The 20,226-nt window shown below is 39.1% G+C and overlaps 1 protein-coding gene across 1 annotated transcript; it reads left to right on the top strand.

Annotated features, from left to right (window-relative positions):
* Positions 1 to 9,396: 9,396 nt before the first annotated feature.
* Positions 9,397 to 20,199, top strand: poc5 (POC5 centriolar protein homolog (Chlamydomonas)). Its single transcript, XM_041786446.1, has 13 exons — positions 9,397 to 9,513; positions 11,441 to 11,524; positions 12,063 to 12,216; positions 12,906 to 13,013; positions 13,162 to 13,361; positions 15,462 to 15,638; positions 15,854 to 15,958; positions 16,647 to 16,826; positions 17,239 to 17,422; positions 18,684 to 18,817; positions 19,053 to 19,151; positions 19,323 to 19,493; positions 19,604 to 20,199. The coding sequence occupies exons 2-13, from the start codon at positions 11,441 to 11,443 to the stop codon at positions 19,736 to 19,738; spliced, it is 1,731 nt and encodes a 576-aa protein (XP_041642380.1). The 5' UTR covers positions 9,397 to 9,513; the 3' UTR covers positions 19,739 to 20,199.
* Positions 20,200 to 20,226: the final 27 nt, after the last annotated feature.

A 20,226-nucleotide genomic window follows, 5' to 3' on the forward strand; every position in this document is an offset into this window, starting at 1 on the left:
TGGATATCCGCAAGTTCCGTCAAATTTAAGAGTCACGCTTGCATTATACTGCGTAATTATAAATGTGTTGCGGTCAAAGTTCTTACAGTATCTTTATTTTGCAACTTTGCCATATATGCTGACAATTTAGCTTCAGAGAAAAGAAGATATAGCAAATATGATATGGGATGTAGCCATAAGGTTGAAAAAAAAAGTATAAAAATCGGTACAGTACAGTCAACTAGGCTACCACAAAGGTCAAAGCTACTGTGAGGAGGGTTTATTTATTTATTTATCTATTTTTTTTATTATTTAGCTGGCCCTAAAAGTGGCAGAGATCTATGCGCTTTTTTTTTTTTTTTTTTTTTTTTTTTTTTTTACATTTTTCCAGGAAAAGTATTCAGGGCGCTATACTTTTTTATAAGACATACAGGCTCCACATGTATCTAAAGGACAAAGTCAGCAAAGTATAAAAGGGAGTGCCAAATCAACCTGACATCCCAGATTGACTGTCTCATATATCCATTGCATGGCTTTGTTTCACATCTATCTGGGAAATCTCACATATAAAGGGAAGGATAGGACATTTTTTTAAAAATGGAATGTGACTGGGTGAACCCTCTGTCTGTCACGTATTTGATGGGCCAATCAGAGCGACAAGACAAAATGAGGTTGCAAACAAGCTCAGCTCCAGTGCTAATCTGAGCTTTACAGGCTAATGCTACCACAGTGTTTGAATGGTGAAGCATGTTGGTGGCTAGAATTCATGCAAGAGCCTATCAGGAGATGTGCAAAAACATCTCTGCTGAGGGAAGCTTTCAGTGTGGCTCTTCGATCTTGTTTTAATAAAGAAATGTGGTTGAGGCCTGATTAAACAGCCGTTTTTCTACAGCTAACATCCAAGCTAATCACTACTGTGGTAGCCTTTGTATGCACCTGCTAACAGTACAACTCAACCCCACCCGTAACGATGGCAAACTCATGCTGAAACAGGTTGGGAGAAGAGTGAAAACATTTTTTCTGTCACGAAAAGCATCCTGTGTGTGGCTCTTGCTCATGTTTTAACAAAGGAATGTGGTCCAGTTCTAATAAAACTGTCTTTATGGCTTCATCCAAGCTATCGACCACCCGCCATTGTAATATTAATATTATGATGATATAAGCACATTCATCATGTAATATAATCATATTCCATGCCACTACTTTTACCAGTCCAGCTTTACTTTCATGCCATGAAATTATTGTAACATACACTATATTGCCAAAAGTATTTGCTCACCTGCCTTGACTCGCATATGAACTTAAGTGGCATCTCCTTCTTAATCCTTAGGGTTTAATATGATGTTGTCCCCCCTTTGCAGCTATAACATCTTCAACTCTTCTGGGAAGGCTTTCCATGAGGTTTAGGAGTGTGTTTATGGGAATTTTGGACCATTCTTCCAGAAGTGCATTTGTGAGGTCACACTGATGTTGGACAAGAAGGCCTGGCTCTCAGCCTCTGCTCTAATTCATCCCAAAGGTGTTCTGTCGGTTGAGTTCAGGACTCTGTGCAGGGCAGTCAAGTTCATCCGCACCAAACTCTCTCATCCATGTCTTTATGGATCTTGCTTTGTGCACTGGTGCATGTTGGAACAGGAAGGGGTCATCCCCAAACTGCTCCCACAAAGTTGGGAGCATGGAATTGTCCAAAATCTCTTGGTATGTTGATTCAGAGTTCCTTTAACTGGAGCTAAGGGGCCAAGCCCAGCTGCTGAAAAACAACCCCACACCATAATCCCCCCTCCACCAAACTTTACACTTGGCACAACGCAGTCAGACAAGTACCATTCTCCTGGCAACCGCTAAACCCAGACTCGTCCATCAGATTGCCAGATGGAGAAACGCGATTCGTCACTCCAGAGAATGCGTCTCCACTGCTCTAAAGTCCGGTGGCAGCGTGTTTTACACCACTGCATACGACACTTTGTATTGCACTTGGTGATGTCTGGCTTGGATGCAGCTGCTTGCCCATGGAAACCCATTCCATGAAACTCCTGTCACACTGTTCTTGAGCTAATCTGAAGGTCACATGAAGTTTGGAGGTCCGTAGCATCATCACAATAATTACCAAAGACAATGCATTTTTCACATTCATTAAAATGTGTAAAATAAATGATTATTGTTAAACTCGTATTGAGTCTCTTTGGATTGAACTATAACAGGAGGTGCATTACATCATAACCTAAACTATCATATCTTGCAGTGTTATATCTTATTATCTCCCAGAATAGTAAGATATGCATCATTTCATATTATATCCTATCTTTTCTCATTATACTGTATTCAGGGCTGTAAAATGAATATAATTTTAAATGGCAGTTAATCTCAGAATTTTTGTTGTAAATGGTGATCAACTCCCCTTTGACACATTTTAAAAGTCTACTATTTTGCCAGTAAAACTGTTAAACTGCATTTAAAATGTATTTTTTTTAATTTTAGGATTTTTTTTCCTGTCTTGGTCAAAGGGTTGCTGACTTCCTGTTTTGGATACAGACCTGCTTTTATTCTGAAAATAAATAAATTAATAGTACATAAATAGATTAATAAAAAAGAAACTTTGGGTTGATGGAAGACCATGACATTTAGTTAACCATGTAAAAAGGTTTTGTGTCAAGTTGTGTTGTATTGGGCTCATATTGCACTTAACAAAGCCAACATGAATGCTAACATGTAGGCCTACCCTCCGTTCTTATATTTACTCGTTTGATTTTCATGTACACTTCACTGAGTTTAGTGTGCCAACATGAAGTAGCCTTCACTGTAAGTAAAGCCCTTGGTTTTCAGATACATTCTCAGCATGGTGAACCACTTTCATTCTTTCTATGCCCACAAATAATGGCCGCAGAGAGAGTAATACTATTGATGAGCACCACACAAAGATTATACAATGCTGTTACAATAATTGCATAACCTAACACAAGCTCTCAGAGATAAGTAGGCTCTTTAGATGAAGTGTGAGACAGTGACTGCCTGTGTGCCTGCTATGTCAGATACTAAAGCCTCTGAAACCTGCGAGTGGTTCCTAGAGAAAATGAGGGAGGGGGAGAAAAAGGGATGAAGGACTGATGCAAGCACAGGGACACTCAGCCTTTCAGTATTCACATCATTAAAGCCTGCAAACTGTACCGACTATATGAGAAAGAGTTGCCCCGTTGTGGAAATGACTACCAGTGAGCTCTTTGATGTCCTACTCTCCGTCCAGCTAATTCCTTCGTTCCTTTTTTTTTTTTAACTAAATCTCAATAGCCCCGTGTTAACATACTTCACATTTAAGAAAAACAGTAACTAAGAAGCCTGCTTTTGCATTTCCTTACCAAATCTTAACAGCGTGAAATGGCTTTGACATTGGATGTGCATCTTATTCACTACAGAGGATACTAAAAAGGTTTGTTAACAATGCAAAAGCACACACACACACACAAAAGCATGGAAGGACACACATTAACAAAAGGAGCAGCATCTATTCAATCCCCCTGAATTTGTTGATTCACAGAAGCAGTGACCTAAGGCTTGGGACACTCTCTGCTTTTGATTCAGAGTTGGAAGACAAACCCCCCTCAAGCCATAAGACTCCATTTATTACTGCTGGAGAGCTGAGGAGCACTTAGCTTAATGTACAGGACAGTAGAATGACCCTCTCCTCCACTACACACACACACACACACACACACTCTCCCTCTCTCTCTCTACTGTGCATGCCAACGCTCTCCTTTTTTGCAGGGCTCTTTTTTTTCACACACAAAAACAAATACATACAAGCACAAAGATGCTTATGAATTTTAGTCGTCTGTACCAAAGGGAAAAAACAATCAATGCTGTATTCCTATATCTCAGAGCTTTGCTGACATGTAAGAAGAATAGCTGTCAACCTGATTAATTCCCATGTCACATCCTGTAAATGTAGCCTGATATTGATAGAAGGTTGTGAGAGAGTGAGTAAACCCACACGGCCCTGCTGCAGAAGCAATGCAAAGCCTCAAGATTCATTTTGACAAATGAAATGTATAGTTTTTGTTAATTCAAATATCTCACCATTTCTCTCTTAAAGCAGATTCTGAAAGACTGTTATTTGCAGGACTGTTAGCATTACAGTTTTTCTCAGGCGCTTTTGGTTCAATTCTGATCTGAGAAATGTACCAAAGTGACTGTTAGCATTACAGTTTTTCTCAGGCGCTTTGGTACATTTCTCAGATCAGAATTGAAATTCTCAAAACTACTTGTTCAATCTTCACATCATTGTGTCACTTGTGCACATCAAAAAATCAGTTTCTCATTTCTTTGAACAAGTTACAAATGTTTTGGTACATCCATGCAAATGATTATGTACAATTCTCTGCTGTTTCCTACATTATCAGTTGCTTATGCCATGTTGATCAAAATGTATTATAATGAGTCTCTGTTGAATAGTCTCACCCCTCACAACATTTAGGCATTAGTTCATCGCATAAGTCTTTACATGCAAAATGGTTGAACATGTTGTCATTAGACCTTTTTTTCCTACATCTGTCCTGAATTGGTCAATTGCACCCAGGTGAATCTTGACTTTCTCTAACGAAGGGAAATGTGTGAAGCATTAGATCAACCAATGATTAAGGAATTTGATTGAGGAGAATTTGATGATTGAGGAATTTTCTCAGTATGGAGATGGACAGTATATGATCACCAGCCACATACACAGATGACCCGTTCTGGCTGCCATGGATGCAGCGTGTGCTGACATCACAGCAGATACCTGCAGAGGCTGGATAAAACACTCTAAAAGATTCTTTCCATGCTGCATCGCAAGAGAAGATATTCGTTGTGATGTGGATGGGAATTTGTGGCCCAACAGACAGGAACGTCAGGAGGTGTAGGAAGACTGCACTGTAATTCCTACAGCACTGCATGTACAGTTTTCCCTAAGAAGATTGTCCTATGTTCACATTTCTACTTTTTGTTCACTTTGTGGTATCAAATATTTAACTTTTCACTGTTCGCTTATTTTCCTTTTCAATCCATAGCAAGTTCCTTTTTTCCATGGTAAGGTACATGCCATAATCTTTAACCTACCTGTTCCTTATTTTCTTTCTAAATAAAAGCAGGTCTGTATCCAAACAGGAAGACAATCACTCTTAGTTTAATGCTTTACAGAAATCCAAAAGGGAACAAAAATAGTTTTAAATACAAAAAAAAGGAAATGCAACAAAAATCGGAGATTAATTGCAATTAATCTTTACAAAAAATGTGATGGTTTGACAGACCTAGCCAGTTGATATCCAGCTAGTTTTGTGCCGTATCACATTATTTTTTTTATTATACAGAGACATACAGTATATTACTCTAAGCTCTTGTTCTGAACAGTTCATACCCATGTGGCCCAACGTAGACAATGCAGTAAATGTTATCTCTTTGCTGATCATGTCATACATATATAAGTACGTTCATAATTGGAAGGTGAACCTTTGGCCCAGTCTGAGGTCCTGAGTGGAAAAGGTTTTCATTGATGGTATCTCTGTACTTTGCTCCAGCTTTCTCTCAACCCAGACCAGTCTCCCAGTCCCTGCTGCTGAAAAACATACCCACAGCATGATGCTGCCACCACCATGCTTCATTGATGGGATGGTATTGGCCTGATGATGAGCAGTGCCGTGTTTCCTCCAGACATAATGTTTAGAATTCAGGCAAAACAGTTCAATCTTGGTTTCATCAGACCAAAGAAACCTGTTTCTCACTGTCTGAAAGTCCTTCAGGTACTTTTTTTGTTTTGCAAACTCCAAGTGGGCTTTCATGTGTTTTGCCCTGAGGAAAGGCGTCCATCTAGACATTCTGCCGTAAAGCCCAGATCGGTGGGGGGCTTGCAGCGACGGTTGTCCTTCTGGAATGGGTGACCAGCTCTTGGAAGAGTCCTGGTTTTGCCAAACTTCTTTTATTTGAAAATTATGGAGGCACATGTGCTCTGGTGAAGGAGGATTTTTCCCCTCAGATCTGTGCCTTGCAACAATCCTGTCTCCGAGCTCTGCAGGCAGTTCCTTTGGCCTCATGACTTGGTGTTTGCTCTGATATGCAGTCAGCTGTGAGGCCTCCTATACAGAGGTGCGTGCCTCTCCAATTAAATTCCAATTCCAGTAAATTCTATTTGACATCACCACCAAGAGTGCAATGCACAACAATGGCAGTCTACATGTAAATCTGTTTTTTAATATCCCCTCTAGTAGAAAACTAGTGTATTTCTTTACTTACACATAAAATACTCAAATGTTTATCTAACGAGGACAATACATATTTACATATGCAGGGTTCCCTTTAATGATTTCACAAACCTTCTCCAAAAGATGGTTGATTTTTCAACTCTCAGAACAACTATATAGAATCAATAATCTGGTTGCTGATGGTACTTTTAGCTTTTATGGTCACAAAGAGGCCTCAGTATGAATTCAAGTCTGTTTAATATGATAAAAACTCCCCACAGGATCTTTCACAATACACAACAGTGGTTTGGGGATTTTCTTCTCCAATACAAACTATCTGGCCTTTGCTGAATAACCTTTTAGTAGTATTCTGTATTGAAGAAGTAGGGTAAACAAAAATGCTAACTGCTTCCCCTTTTTTATAGAAAGTAGCCCATCTAACTAATCCGAGATCTAAAATGGATGTTGTTCATGCAGTGCCAGCTTTCTTAAGAGAAATAGCACAAGAGGTGGAGGTGGTCTGGAACAACTGTCTACTGCTTATCGTCATCCAGATTATAAGAAAAGGATGTGGACATTGATGGTAATTGTTTTTGCTTTGTAGAGATAGAAGCTCAGGCTAACTGATTTAGTCTCCATCTTCTCTCAGCCTCCACTGCTCATCTGAACTCATGCAGCTCACCATTGTGTGTTCTGGATTCAGCATTTATCTTATTGCAGGGATGATAATGACAGGAAACATTTCTTTCTGTTACCTGGTCATAAATAATATCTTATCTGAGAACAATGATTTCATGATGCTTACAAATGCTGGAAAATTTAGTCCCCAAAAATTTTGAAAGAAAAACAAAAGGACGCTGGTGTCACAGATACAGATATGTGATGGATTAGAGTGTCCCAAGGGGGAAGTCCAGCTCCATCAAAATGTAATGAAAACTAATTTGAAAACAGCAGGCAGCTGTGTATAACTCTAAGATGAGCTCTGGCAACACTGCATCCACTGAGAAGTCATCATTGTCTGCTATGGGAGAAAAATGGGTTGATAACATTACGATTGATGATAGCACATTAGTTGTTGTCCACAGGAGTTATGGCTGTCTGTAAATAGGTCTGACTAAAAATCGATCAAGGGCAGAAACAGTTTTACACCGAGTTTGTAATCTGGTTTTGCAATTGTAATGCAAGGGAAAAAAATACATATGCACAAAATATTGCATGGGACATGAAAATATTCCAGGGGAATCTGCTACAGTATGTCTAAAAATGTACTGTAAGAATAGGTTCCTTAACAAAGTCAGCCTGTATAAGTGCAGAACATTATTTCCTAATTTCTGCTCTGTCTAGCATTGCAAGGTCCTGAATAGTCTAACGTACCTGAGCTAAAATACCAGGAGGAAGAAAGTCAAATGGGTTGTGATTATTGTCCTGGAACAGATTGAACAGGCTATGAGAAGAATGTGAGCTGAATCCCATTTTCCACTCAGGCCCAGGTGCATTTCTTTTGCTGAAAGGAAGGTGAAATTTACAAAAGGGATCTAAAAAAGGGCAGCAATACTTACTTTAATCTGAGCACTATCAACAGTGTAGATTATTACCATTGTCTGCAAACAAAGAAAAAGATTGGTCTGTTTCCTTTCTGTCTTGAACTTATGTCTTAGCTATTGTTAATTATCTTATGGCAGTATTATAAAGGTACATTTTCTTCTTTTGATTTGTACTTAAATAGATATGGGTGTTTTACACATTTACTGGACAGAAATTTAATCTAAAGTCAAATTAATCAAAATCAGCATTGCAGACTAAACAAAAAGATCCTGCAAATATAAAAGTGTGTGAAATTGGCTTTGCACAAACAGCCTAATCAGTGCTTGCTATAATATTTTAACAAAAGTAGAGATGCAGTTTAACATCAGTGGCACTATGAAAATCAGAGAAACTGACAAGCCAAGCTGGGGTGACAAAAAAATCAGCCTAACAGAGAAATGGTGATGAACACATCACCAAAACCTTTCAAAGCATGTGAATCATCTGCTCTGAAACGGAATAAGTAATCTGTGGGAGCTATGGCTTCCTGTCATTCAACAGGAAACCTCCATTCCCTGTGGAGCAGCAAGGATTATCCTCTGTGCCTCATGGTTCTGGTTCAAACTCATCTGCCTGCATCAACTGTCAAGATATGTAATAAAACGTGTGAGCGTGTGTGTGCTTTGTAATGTCTGCATGAGGCCTCACTAATACTAACCATTCTTTTTATGCATGCAAACATGTATTTGATATGTGATTTTTAATTCCAGAGTCAGACATCAATTCTTTGTGATGAATAGACAAACTATTATTTTCACTGCGCCATCAACAATGTCACATCCCTGTGATACTTCTTTTGGAAAGTCAGCCTCCTAGTCTTGTAACAATGCTGACAGGACACCTTCGGACAGTGAAGTACTCTCAGCACTCAGCCAGGTGGCGAGGAGGCTTCAGTCCAACAGTGCTGCCTGCGGCTCTGCCACGGCTGAGAGGGACCATATGTTTCCTCTCTGTAGAGTCTGTCCCATCCCAGAGCTGCCAAGCCCTTAGGCCTCACCCACATGTGTGTCTTAATACTGTTAATCACTGCAGGTCTTTAGGGGATTCAGAAGTTGTACTTAAGTTTGTTTTTGTCTGAGTGAACCAATGTAAAATGGCCACGGGAAGGTTCACAGGGTGGTGGTATTCCCCAAAGACTTACACCTTCTTTAGAAAACAGGTAAGGCTTTCTTTAGCATATCTCTCTGCTGCATAGAGATCTAATTGAAAAATGCTAACTGGGAACAAATAGCAAAATGATATAAATTAAATGTAGACGTAGAAATTATACTTTGGAACAATCATTTCAAGGTACTCATTAACTGCTAATGAGATTAACTTCGTGGTCTAATCTTGTCTGCCTTATTTTGGCCAATAGCCTAGCCCGCCTAATACAGCACGAGCATGAAAAACACACAACATTAATACTCACTACTCACTCACTGCTGCTAGTGGCTGTCAGACTTAACGTAAAATGAATCTGCGTCGCTTAAAATACAGGAAAGCTTTATGTTTATATTGTGTTGGTCTCTGTTTCAAGCTCGTGGGTCAGCCTGGCGTTGTTCCGCTTACAGTCACCACGGAAACAGTATAGCCAACCAGAAACAATCTAGAACGGGGCAGTGGAGACGGTAGCCAATCGTAGGGTGTTTTATTCAAGAGTGAGTCGGTTTGAAACGGCAAAGCAAGCGTTTCCCAACTGACGGAGCAACTTTGAGGAACTGATAAGTTTTAAGCTTTCCTGAAATATAACGTAATTTATCAGGTAGGCTTCATATTTTCTAATGCATCGACAGCTTTACTCCGTCTCTATAGTGTCAGTAGTTTTGTGGTTTATTTTACTCATTAACTCAGATACTGCAAAACATAACTCACTGTTGTTAGCGTAAGAAAGGGAAGCGTGTGTCTGTTTTCATATAACTTCATACTTACTAGTCTCGTTTGAAGCTTCATAAATTGCAGTAGATGTAGAAAAAGTCACACAACTTTGCATCCCCGTCTTTTGTATTTTCTTGAGGTTTTGTGTCCTATGTGCAGCTAACAACACGAATGCATATTAGCTCGTCTACTTAAAAGAGAGCAGAAGTGAGTACAATTAAGCTAGCTAAGCTAAAACTTGAGACAAAAACTGGATGATCTGATGAAAACTAGGGTATTATGGAGGTTTTCACAGCATGTTGTCAATTTTTCAAACAGCTTCCTACAAAATACTTTATGCTTTAACTTATTTGTATAGCTGTACAATGCACACAGTAAGATGTAGCCAATGTAGTTCATCTTTAGCTTTACACCAAGTTTTCTTAAACTAAACTGTTCAAAAGTCCTTCAGGCTGTTGTTGAATATCCTGATCCGAAATGCAGTTTCCCTCCATTTTTATTGAGCTATGATTACTTTGGGCTAGTTATTCAAAATGCTATCACGCTGGGGTGGAAAACAACTGATTACATTTACTCGAAGTACTGCTGTGGTTGTGTATTTTTGGTGTCCTTGTACTTTTTAGTACATTTTCCAATGAGTTCTTTTTACTTAGGTAAGTTTTAACCAGAATTACCGCTTTTTCTTTAGAAAAATACTCTTGTATGTTTTCCATCTCTGTTGAACAATCAGTAATACAAAGCAAGAAAATGACCCCCCACCAAAAAAAGGAAAAAACACAACAAAACCAAAAACAAACAGCTATTTTACACAGCAAACACTGGAGTGGTGATATTTCAGGATTTAAAATTTTTCTAAGTTGTTTTTACTCCCAAAGTGTAATTTGAACCCCATTCTGGGTAAAGTTAGCTTCAGTGTTGGAGTTCATTGACAGTATTGATCCAAAAACGTTAGTTCAACACTGTAAAGAGTCAAATGATCTTAGCTCTGCCTGCTGTGACTTCAAATCTGGGGGGATATGCGGGCCAGTTCCCCATCATGCCCTTGGCAGTGTTTTTTTTATATGTGTATTTAGATGTTGCCTGTTGTGCAGTGATCCCTATTGGGGTTCTTTTGGTCATGTTTCTGATGGAGTGTTGTTTTTGACATGACTTTTGGTGCTCATAAAGGACACATAGTATGTATTCCCCATCAGTATGATTTGTCTTGCTATGAGGTTGATTTTCTGCTTTGATTTTGCCAGAAGAGACCTACCTTGCAACAGATTTTCAAGAGTTACTGCAGCTCTGTCATATTGTAAAATATTTAAGTCTTTAAAAGTTTAGTTTAATTATATGTAGTGTGGATTAATTTAGATACTTTGAAGTGTTTAATTGAAATCCATATGAGTTTTATCAATACTGTCAATTTTGATGCATATTTACCTTTATAAAGAGGTCCTGACCTGAACAACCTGGTTGGTGATCTGTTCTCCTGTTGTTTTTGCCATAAGGAAAGATAGTATTTTACTCTACGTCTCCTCAGTAGCTACTCAGTACTTAGTGCTTACAGTAAACTTTAAATTCAATTTGTTCTTACTTTGCTCAATTACATTTATAGACCAGTACTTTTACTTTGACTTCAGTAAATTTTAAGCAGAGTAACTTTCCTTTACTTGGGTACAATAGTCATGTACCTTTTCCACCTCTGCTATTAGGACAAATCAGGTAGGACAACACATGATTTCTATCTGAGGGACACACATTGCTGGAAGTCAGGGCTGTATATAGTAATTCAATAATTATACACAGTTTAATCTAAGTATGCTTCAATCTAGATGTCGTCAGATGAAGAGGAACCATCTAGTCCTTGTTTGCCTAAGGACTCTGACCGGGGCAGTTCTGTCTCCTCAGAACTTCAGGTGATTCAAGGAAAACAGATTCACAATGTATTTGTCGTTATACTCTTGTCACATCTTACAACTCAAGGAAAACTGAAAAAAAAAAAAGCAACACATCTTCAGATAATCAAAACACTCCTTAAATGACTAATTAAATTGGTAATGTTAACATGGAAAAGTCAGTTGGTGACTAAATTGTTTGTAAGTTAAGCAACAGGTGGCTCTGACGTGTGTTGAATAATAATAATAATGATAATAATAATAATAAGTGCAACATTCACCACAGGTTTAATTTCCTGGGAGATGATTCATAAAAAGAATTAAACTACGCCACCTTGATTTAGATAAAATATATATTTAGTTCCCTGTGTTGCTAATTGATTCACTTCAAAATTATAAAACAAATACTTTCACTTGCTTCCCTGTGCATCTACAGTACATTGAAGATGGTGTCTAAAGTGTAATCACTACAAAAGTTTGAATTTAACAGAAAATAATTTAAAAATGTCAATATGAACCTGATCCCTGTCATCATCTTTAACCTTATACTGGTCGACAGGATGAGTATGAGGAGCTTCTCCGCTATGCTGTGGTCACGCCAAAGCTTGAGACACTTACAGCTGCTCACAGGGATCGGCTGAGCACCTCACATTTCTCTGCAAAGGGTCAGACTTCCCAGAGAAAAGAAGACACAAAATCACAGCACCCAGCAGGTATCTAAAGTTCTTGCATGCAGGACACACTTTTACACACACATTTTACTAATCCTATCTGACAGAAACAAAACTTGAGCCCTTCCAGACACTGCCCCCTCCAAATGATCAGCTGTCAAAAAGGATTTTCCATCACAACATGGAAAAGTTGTAGTATTTTATCAGCCTCATATTTTCATCTTGTAAACCAGTCTAGTTGTGATGTATATGATAGTAATCTGTCAGATATGTCCCTCTATTTCTCCTCCCTCCAATATCCACATCTTAAACAGCCCATCAGCCTCCCTCCCAGCTCGAGCTCCAGCTGCAGCTCTCATCAGAGGTTTAGTGCTTTAACTGTCATGGAATAGTGCACAGGGATGTAGAGAGAGCAGACAGACAATTGGTAATGATCTCCTGGCTCTCGGCCCATACTGCTTTTTAGAGTGCAGACTTTCTCTTCCCCCTGCAGGATTTAATTAAGATATTGACACAAATGCATTCCTGGACGAGGAGTCGTGCTCCTCTTATTCAGCATTCTTGCCATCACCTACTCTGTTATTTCCTGTCTTTGGTTTTCTGAGTTTTACCTTTTTCTATGCACGTCATTGATTTCACTCACCTCTTCTGTATTTAGAAATATATTCTGCTACTATTCCTTATCTTTCTCCCCTGTGTGTCTCTTCCTTGTCTCTCCTATACCCTTTCAGACACTGCTACTGAAACTAGGGACAGAAGGTCTTCTAGCAAGAATGTGAGATTATCACCTGCCTCCCCATTGATTGTTGAGCCTCCCACACACTCAAGAGACACTCATGGTAAATTAGATAAATCATACAAAGAAATAAAATTGATTGGTCTATGAAAAGTTTATATTATTGGGTAATTATAGAGACATGAGGACCATGCCATGGCAGAATTGTCTGATCAGTTTGTGTTTCGTTTTTTGAATTCTTTTCCATACAGCTGAGGAAATGGAGGGTCGGTCATCTGGCAGGGCATCAGTGCTCTCAAACCCTCCCTCTGACAGGTTACAGACGCCGACTGAAAGGTCTAGGTCAAACAGCCCAGACCACCTTGAGACGACTGTGACGGAGCTTTTTATCTCAGAGGAGAATATAAGCAAGATGGAGAACATTCTGGAAGTGTGGAGCAACAACCTGAAGGTGAGTCTGCTTCCTTATGCAGCAAGCTAATCAGTTTATCATTACTGTTTTTATCTCTATGGCTTAAATTTGTTTTGTACTGGAGAGCTTACCTGGGCATGTACTACGGTGGCCGAGAGGTCTCACACGAATGCAAATTCAAAACGCTTTGTGATATACAGTGCTTAACAAATTTATTAGACCACCACCCAAAGTAAGGTTTATGCCACAGCTGCCCTAAATTTACAGCACTGGTAATTGACAAAATCATTTTTTATGTTTCTGCAATGGTTAATACACCAATATATAGAAGCTCTTTAAATGAAATGATATTTTTAATGCTGAAATACAGTTATTATTGTTATCCATGAATTTTCAAATTTACTGATTTACAAAAAAACTTTAACAATAGTAAAGCACATGATTATTTCTTAATTAATATGTCAAATTATAGTTATTTACTTGCATTCCTGAACAGAAAAATGAGTTTTAGTGGTTGAATGTTATGCTTGATTAATTTCTGACTTCTCAGAGAAGCCCAGTGAGCCGGCTCAAATTTGGGTCTAAAAAGGTGAATTCAGTTTGAAATTCCTCATTCCTGTTCAAAATGGTAAAACGTGAAAATGAAAGAGTCTGCATTAAAGCACTTCATGATGCTGGATGGTCTCTGAGACAAATATGACAGGTGGTCTAATAAATTTGTTAAGCACTGTATATGGACTCTTTCACTGGGGGTGACACCTTTTGATTTTGTAAATTGAAATAAGGAAACTGAATTACAAAGGTGTATGCTAAAGATATTTCAATCAGGAGAAACTTGATACAAGTTTGACAGTCATTTGTTTTACAAATTTTAATGAAAGAGAAATCAGCAAAGTCTTTTGCAATTAGACTCCATCGTAATGACTTTACATACTTGAAGGGGCAATGGCATGAATAAGATATCCCCTATGGAGTCTAGACACTGGTGGTGGTGGGGATGAGGGATGCAGGATCAGATGAGGAGTAGATTTCTGAGAAGCTGGACAAGAAACCAATGAGATGGCTTGGAGGAGGAGACTGAGGTATGCAGGATGAGATGAGCAGAAGATCTGTGAGGATCTGGACTAGATGCTGATGAAATGAACGGAGGTGGCTGGGATGGAGGAGGGTTGCAGCATCCACACTGAAATGAGAGGCTGACTGTGAAAGAGAGAATGACAGGTTCTAAAATATGAGAGGTGGGTAATGATTGGTCAAACAAGATTGTGGCATAATCTGATTAGCTGAGTACTTAAGAGAGTGAACGCCCAAAATAATGTTAATGAAATAGTGTCAAGAGCATTGATCAAACCTTTCAAGATCAACCCAGCAGGAAAAGTGCAGCTGTTCTGGCCTGCAAATGTTCAGGTTGCTGTCCTATGTTTACAAATTAAAAACTCAAAGAAACTTGATTCTGCATTGCAAGTTTATACTGCCATCTCATACCAATTCAAGGGGCATTTAGAGTGACATGATTCAATGCTAGAAATATTAATGACAATAGGGCGAAAGAAGTTGGAGGTTTTGTCTACAATTTGAGTCTTGGAGAGGCTCACTGAGTAAGATGGTAGCTCCACTCTCCAAGGTTAAAAGTGACCTTTTAGTCATGTGTCTGGTCTTGAAGAGGGTGAGTGTGGACATGGATGTCTATTCTGACCTTTTCTTCTAATGCTGTATAGCTCACTCATTGAAGGCACCTGGCAGCCAATCAACAGCTAGGCAGTGCTGATAAGAGAAGCCTTTAAAAAGCAGAAAGAATCCATGGACTGGAGCAGAGGATGCAATTTTACCTTCCACATATATTAAAAGTGTACAGCTTGTTATGTTTTTCCCTGTCAAAATGCATCCATGGTGACAAACCATTTGCCTGCCTGACTATTTAAGCATTTGATGTCTTAAAGGCTACATGTTGTAGCATGTTCCAGTATAAATAAATAAAATAAAACAAGAGTTGGGATGATATCTGCCAGGATCCCACTTTTTTTGTACTAACAAACACTTTGACTAAATCTCTGATGTGCTTTAAGATACTTTTACACCAGTCCATTACTAAAACTGTGCAACACACCATGACCATCCCACCTTCTGTTTCCTCATTAGTCAAATGTACTGACTGAGCTCAGGAAGTGGAAGCTGGCAATCAAGGAGCAACACAAACTGGAGATGAAGAAAGAGAAGGAGAAGCACGCAGCCCAGACAGCTGGCCTGAAGTCAGAGATCGACGGCCTAAAGGGGCTGCTACAAACCTATGAAACTTCAAACCAGAGAAAAGATGAGGTGACTACTAATGTATTTATTTATTTACTTTCTCTAGACTAGAGCATAATGTTCTGGTTTTCATGTGTGGGCTAAGTACTAGCCTGCAGTTGTAAAATTATACCATTCGACAAGATTGGTTTAATCTTCATCTCATATTTCGACCTTTTGCTCATTTCTGTCCTCATGCTTAAGTACATTTATTCAAGCCTATTGTGTGATGTGTCATCCCTCAGGTGATAGTAAACCTGAGCCAGGTGTTGGACAGACAGAAAGAAAGGCTTGAAAAGATGAGGACTTTCACCCACTGGAGACTTCAGCATGCAGAGGCTAAAGAAGAGGTGAATTAATAACAAAGTTTCCCACAGGTTGAAAACCTTTTTGTGGTGGGATTCATGGAGGGGTTGGGTGGGTGTATTAGGCTTTTACGGCTGGAGTGAGACTGCTAGGATTTTCAGCTTTTAACTCAACCATCTTGCATAACACACACTTTTACCTTTTTGTGATTTTTTTATAACAAAGAATATCCACATAGATTTTTCCTTTAGTCAAAAGAGAATAAAATGTTTTTTAGAGTATGTTTTTTCTGTAAACGGTGTATGTAACTATACATAGTTTGGCATCTGATGGTTCAGTGTGATGAGTTATGCAAATCATTAGTCCCTGAGTTGCTGAACCTTACATCTACATGTCACTACTCACAGAACATGCACATGTAACATTTTTACACAAACATTTATCGCTTACAAAAATGCACATATGTGTAGTCTTGTAAGTGCACAAAAATCTGTTCATTTCTATACTGGCCTGAATAATGATAGAATTATAAAAAAAATGTTTACATTTACAAAATAGCTGTGAGAATTTGTCAATAAAGCAGAAAAAAATGTAGATGACACACATTTCCATCCCAGCTATGATACAAAAAGTTCACTACAACAGAAACTAAACTTAACCTGCACCAGAATGAACTATGGGTGTAATTACCTCCTTGTGAATATTTTCATGCTCTTGTGGCTCCTCTGCCAGGCTTATGCTATTCAGGCAGCGCGGCAGCACTACAACATGCAGCTGAAGAAGAAGGTGTGGTTAGGCTGGCACTCGCTGGTCCAGAAACACTGGAAGGTCAAACTGGAGCGGGCCTGCCGTGCAAGAGCTGAAGAGGTCTGCACTCACCTCTCTGCAGAGTACGAGGCCAAGCTGGCAGAGGTAAGTAAGTTGATAGATTACCTGCTCTTGGACCGATATGATACCATGATTCTTTTAAGCTGAATTCATACTAATGGTGTCTTGCTAGAGAGATTGCTTCCATATGTGGAAGCACTCACACAGTGTGCTATGTTGCTGAGTCTTTTTAAAGCAAACCAAAGCACTGCTATTAACCAGAATTTTTTTTTACATAGATACATTAATTTTCAGTCACTTTAGACTTTTTTAATTAAAACATAGAGTGGTAGGGAATAAAGGTTAATAGAGACAGCCTGTGTTATTGATAATGTTGCTCATTTGTATCAGTTGTGCAACAAAGGCTGTAATTGCAACTTCATGAGCATCAGATGTTGTTTTCAGTATTGAATACACCCGTAAATAACTAACTGTCTGTACTCTTCTGTCCCCACAGCACTGTGAAGCTATAGAGAAGGCTCAGGCAGAAATCCAGAGACTACGAATTGAGCGGGAGCGCTATGAGGAATCTATGAAGAAAGCTTTTATGAGGGGCGTTTGCGCCCTCAACATTGAAGCTCTGGGCATGTTCCACACTCCAGAGGGACAGTCAGAGCACCCTCCAGTTCATGATCAGCATGGTTTGTAACAAAATACCCCCCTCTCTTTTTTGTGTTAGTATACGTCTACCGTAAACTCCATGAAAAGTAGTTTAAAAAAATCTTTATTTTAGGTCTCTTGTATGAGAGGCCACTGTGTTATGAACCACCAGGCCAAATTTCAGTCATGAACAACATCTCTAAGGTTATAAAACAAAGCTTTAAAATCATGTGGAATGAGGCAGTGATATTTGCTCTAGGATGGTGTGGGCGTGTTTGTTGAATGAGCCAGAGCTACACCCACTCACAAGAAATACGATCCTCCCTCTAAATTTAAAAATGCTTCTGACCAGAGAAGTTTCCTGGCTCTGTGCCAGAGCAGAAGTTTGGGATTAAATTTACAGTTTTCTGGCACAAATTTCTCTGTTATGATGCTTTTAATGACCTGTAGGCCACCGTGGCTGACAGATTTGGGAAATTTACTTCACAATGAACAAAAGCATGTAACTGGCTGTTAACTTTCAGTGAAGGCAGTGACATCGACTAACAACAGGCTGTACTGAGAGGAACTGCTGGGTGATTTTATATCATTGTAGCGTTAGTGGGGTGGGTTGATTCCCCATCAAGACTGGTGATGTCATGAGCTCCCATATTTGCCCTGCTCAAATAAAACCATGCAAGGAAAGAGGTGAACAACTTTCTACAAGCTAAATAAAAAATTCAGTCACACGTAGATCTCAGTATTTTAACATTTACAGCAACCTTATTCCAACATATCTAGACACATAGTTTGATTTCATTTTACAGGGACTTTAATCAAATAGATCATAAAACCCTGCTCTGCTTTCTTCTTCTCATGCCTCGTGCTTACATATTTAGACCTCTATACATAACAAGCCACAATGGCATTGTTAGCCCTCTCTATGCGCTGCATTGATTGAATGCTGCCATCAGGACTAAAAACAGCATTTTTCCTCACAGTGCCACAGTGTGTTATTGACAAGAGTGTAGATTTATGAATGACTGGAGTGGGCAGGGTCTTTTTTCTTTACTTGGAGTCATTCACTGCCTCAGCTATTGTAGGGATGAGTGCTGACCGAAGAGTAATAGGTACAGGTTTTAGCCTAAATGCATCACCTAAAGATTAGCTTTAAAAGTGCGAGGATCAGTTTATGTATTCACATGATGCCAGTCCTCAAAGCTTTATCAACTTATTGATAAATTTGTAATTTAGGGTATCTTGTAAAGTCTGATTCCAGTGTTGAAGTACTGCCCCTCAAGTGAATGTTTTTTCTGTTGTTAGATATTTTGCCTCCCCAGGAGGAGCCTGGTTCTTCAACATGGGCTCAACTTCAGCCACGACCCGTGTCTTCCACACAGTTCAGCCCAGTCCACTTTGACCGGCCAGACCCTTCCCACCTTGAAGTAGAGGACACGGTTAGAAACTAAGAATTTTTCTGAAGACATATTTGAACACTAAAAATACATCACCACAAATACTGTTTCAGCCCTTTATGGATGCCATGGAGATGCCAGGAAAACAAATGCATTTGTGCAATACTGATAAGTCTGTTAATCTTTTTCTCTGTTTTATTAGCAGGACTGACTACCTCTAAATCTAACTCTTGCTACTTTTCTTGCTACTTTTTCCCCCTACTTCCCTTTTCCTCAGGTGGGCTCTGCCTCCATGTCCAGAGAAGAAGTACTCCTTCCCACTACAGTGGTGCAGGGCTCATTGCCTCCAGGAGGCGCTGCAAGTTCCCATAAACAGGTGAGCATTCATAAACTGTGCTGTTGCCTCTGCAAAGGAGGCATGATGTCCATCTCAAAGAAGCTCTTTGTGAGTTTTAAATTGAATCAAATGAAGGCTCTCAGCCACGAGAGTACAGTTAAAAGACAAACATCTTCACTGTTGTACTTGAATCTCTATGATTTTTTTCAGGTCAGTGGTCGTGTCATAACAGCCAGTCAACAAAAACCGTCAAAGACTGTAACAGCTCGTATCACTGCACGCACTGACATTGCTAAGGTAGCACGCAGCAATCTCCGAGTGATGGGTGTGGCTCCACCCATGAGCTCTGTGATAGTGGAACGCCATCATCCTGTTACACAGGTATGGAAAGTGTGCATCACTTTTCTCACTCTGAAGTATGTTTGTAGTATTATGATTGTCTTCTAAGTAATCTAAAATAAAAAATAACAGTTTTCCTTTCATTCCTACAGCTCACCGTTGGTCAGGCTACAGCTGCTAAGTTTCCCCGCCACTCCAAACATGGCCCCAGCTCCAACAGAGGCAAAAGCTCCTCAAGAACACACACCAGCACGTGCCATGTTCACTCCATCAAAGTCGTTGACTAATCACACACTTCTCAAAAAATGTTGCTCTCTTAGTCTGGGTATAAAATTCAAACCATTCTTTGCAAAGTATCTTTGAAACAGCTCCTTTAAGGTTAGTTTAAAGTCCATTTTTCTGGACATGTTGGACTAAATTTGCCCTCGCTTTCTCTATAGTAAGGGGTGAAATGATTGCCTTTGATTGATATGAAAATGGGAATTTTCTGAGCTGTTGGATATTTCTCAGGAACATATCACATAAAGGTAGAGCTGCACATTTTAATTTTTTTAGTTCTTACAAGCTGCAAAATACATAAATTATTTTAATGCTATTGTTATAAATTATGCAGAGGTGTGAATATGTTAAGATTTACATATTTTAAATACCTGTTTTTACAACTGAGACTGACATGCAACACCACAGATTGTTTGCTTAACTTGACTAAAGCACAGTTTTATTTTTAAATAAATTATTTTACTGTTGACTTAGTGTTAGGATCATTTGTTGATGA

This window comes from Cheilinus undulatus, linkage group 5, assembly GCF_018320785.1.
Source record: "Cheilinus undulatus linkage group 5, ASM1832078v1, whole genome shotgun sequence".
NCBI classification, from domain to species: domain Eukaryota; kingdom Metazoa; phylum Chordata; class Actinopteri; order Labriformes; family Labridae; genus Cheilinus; species Cheilinus undulatus.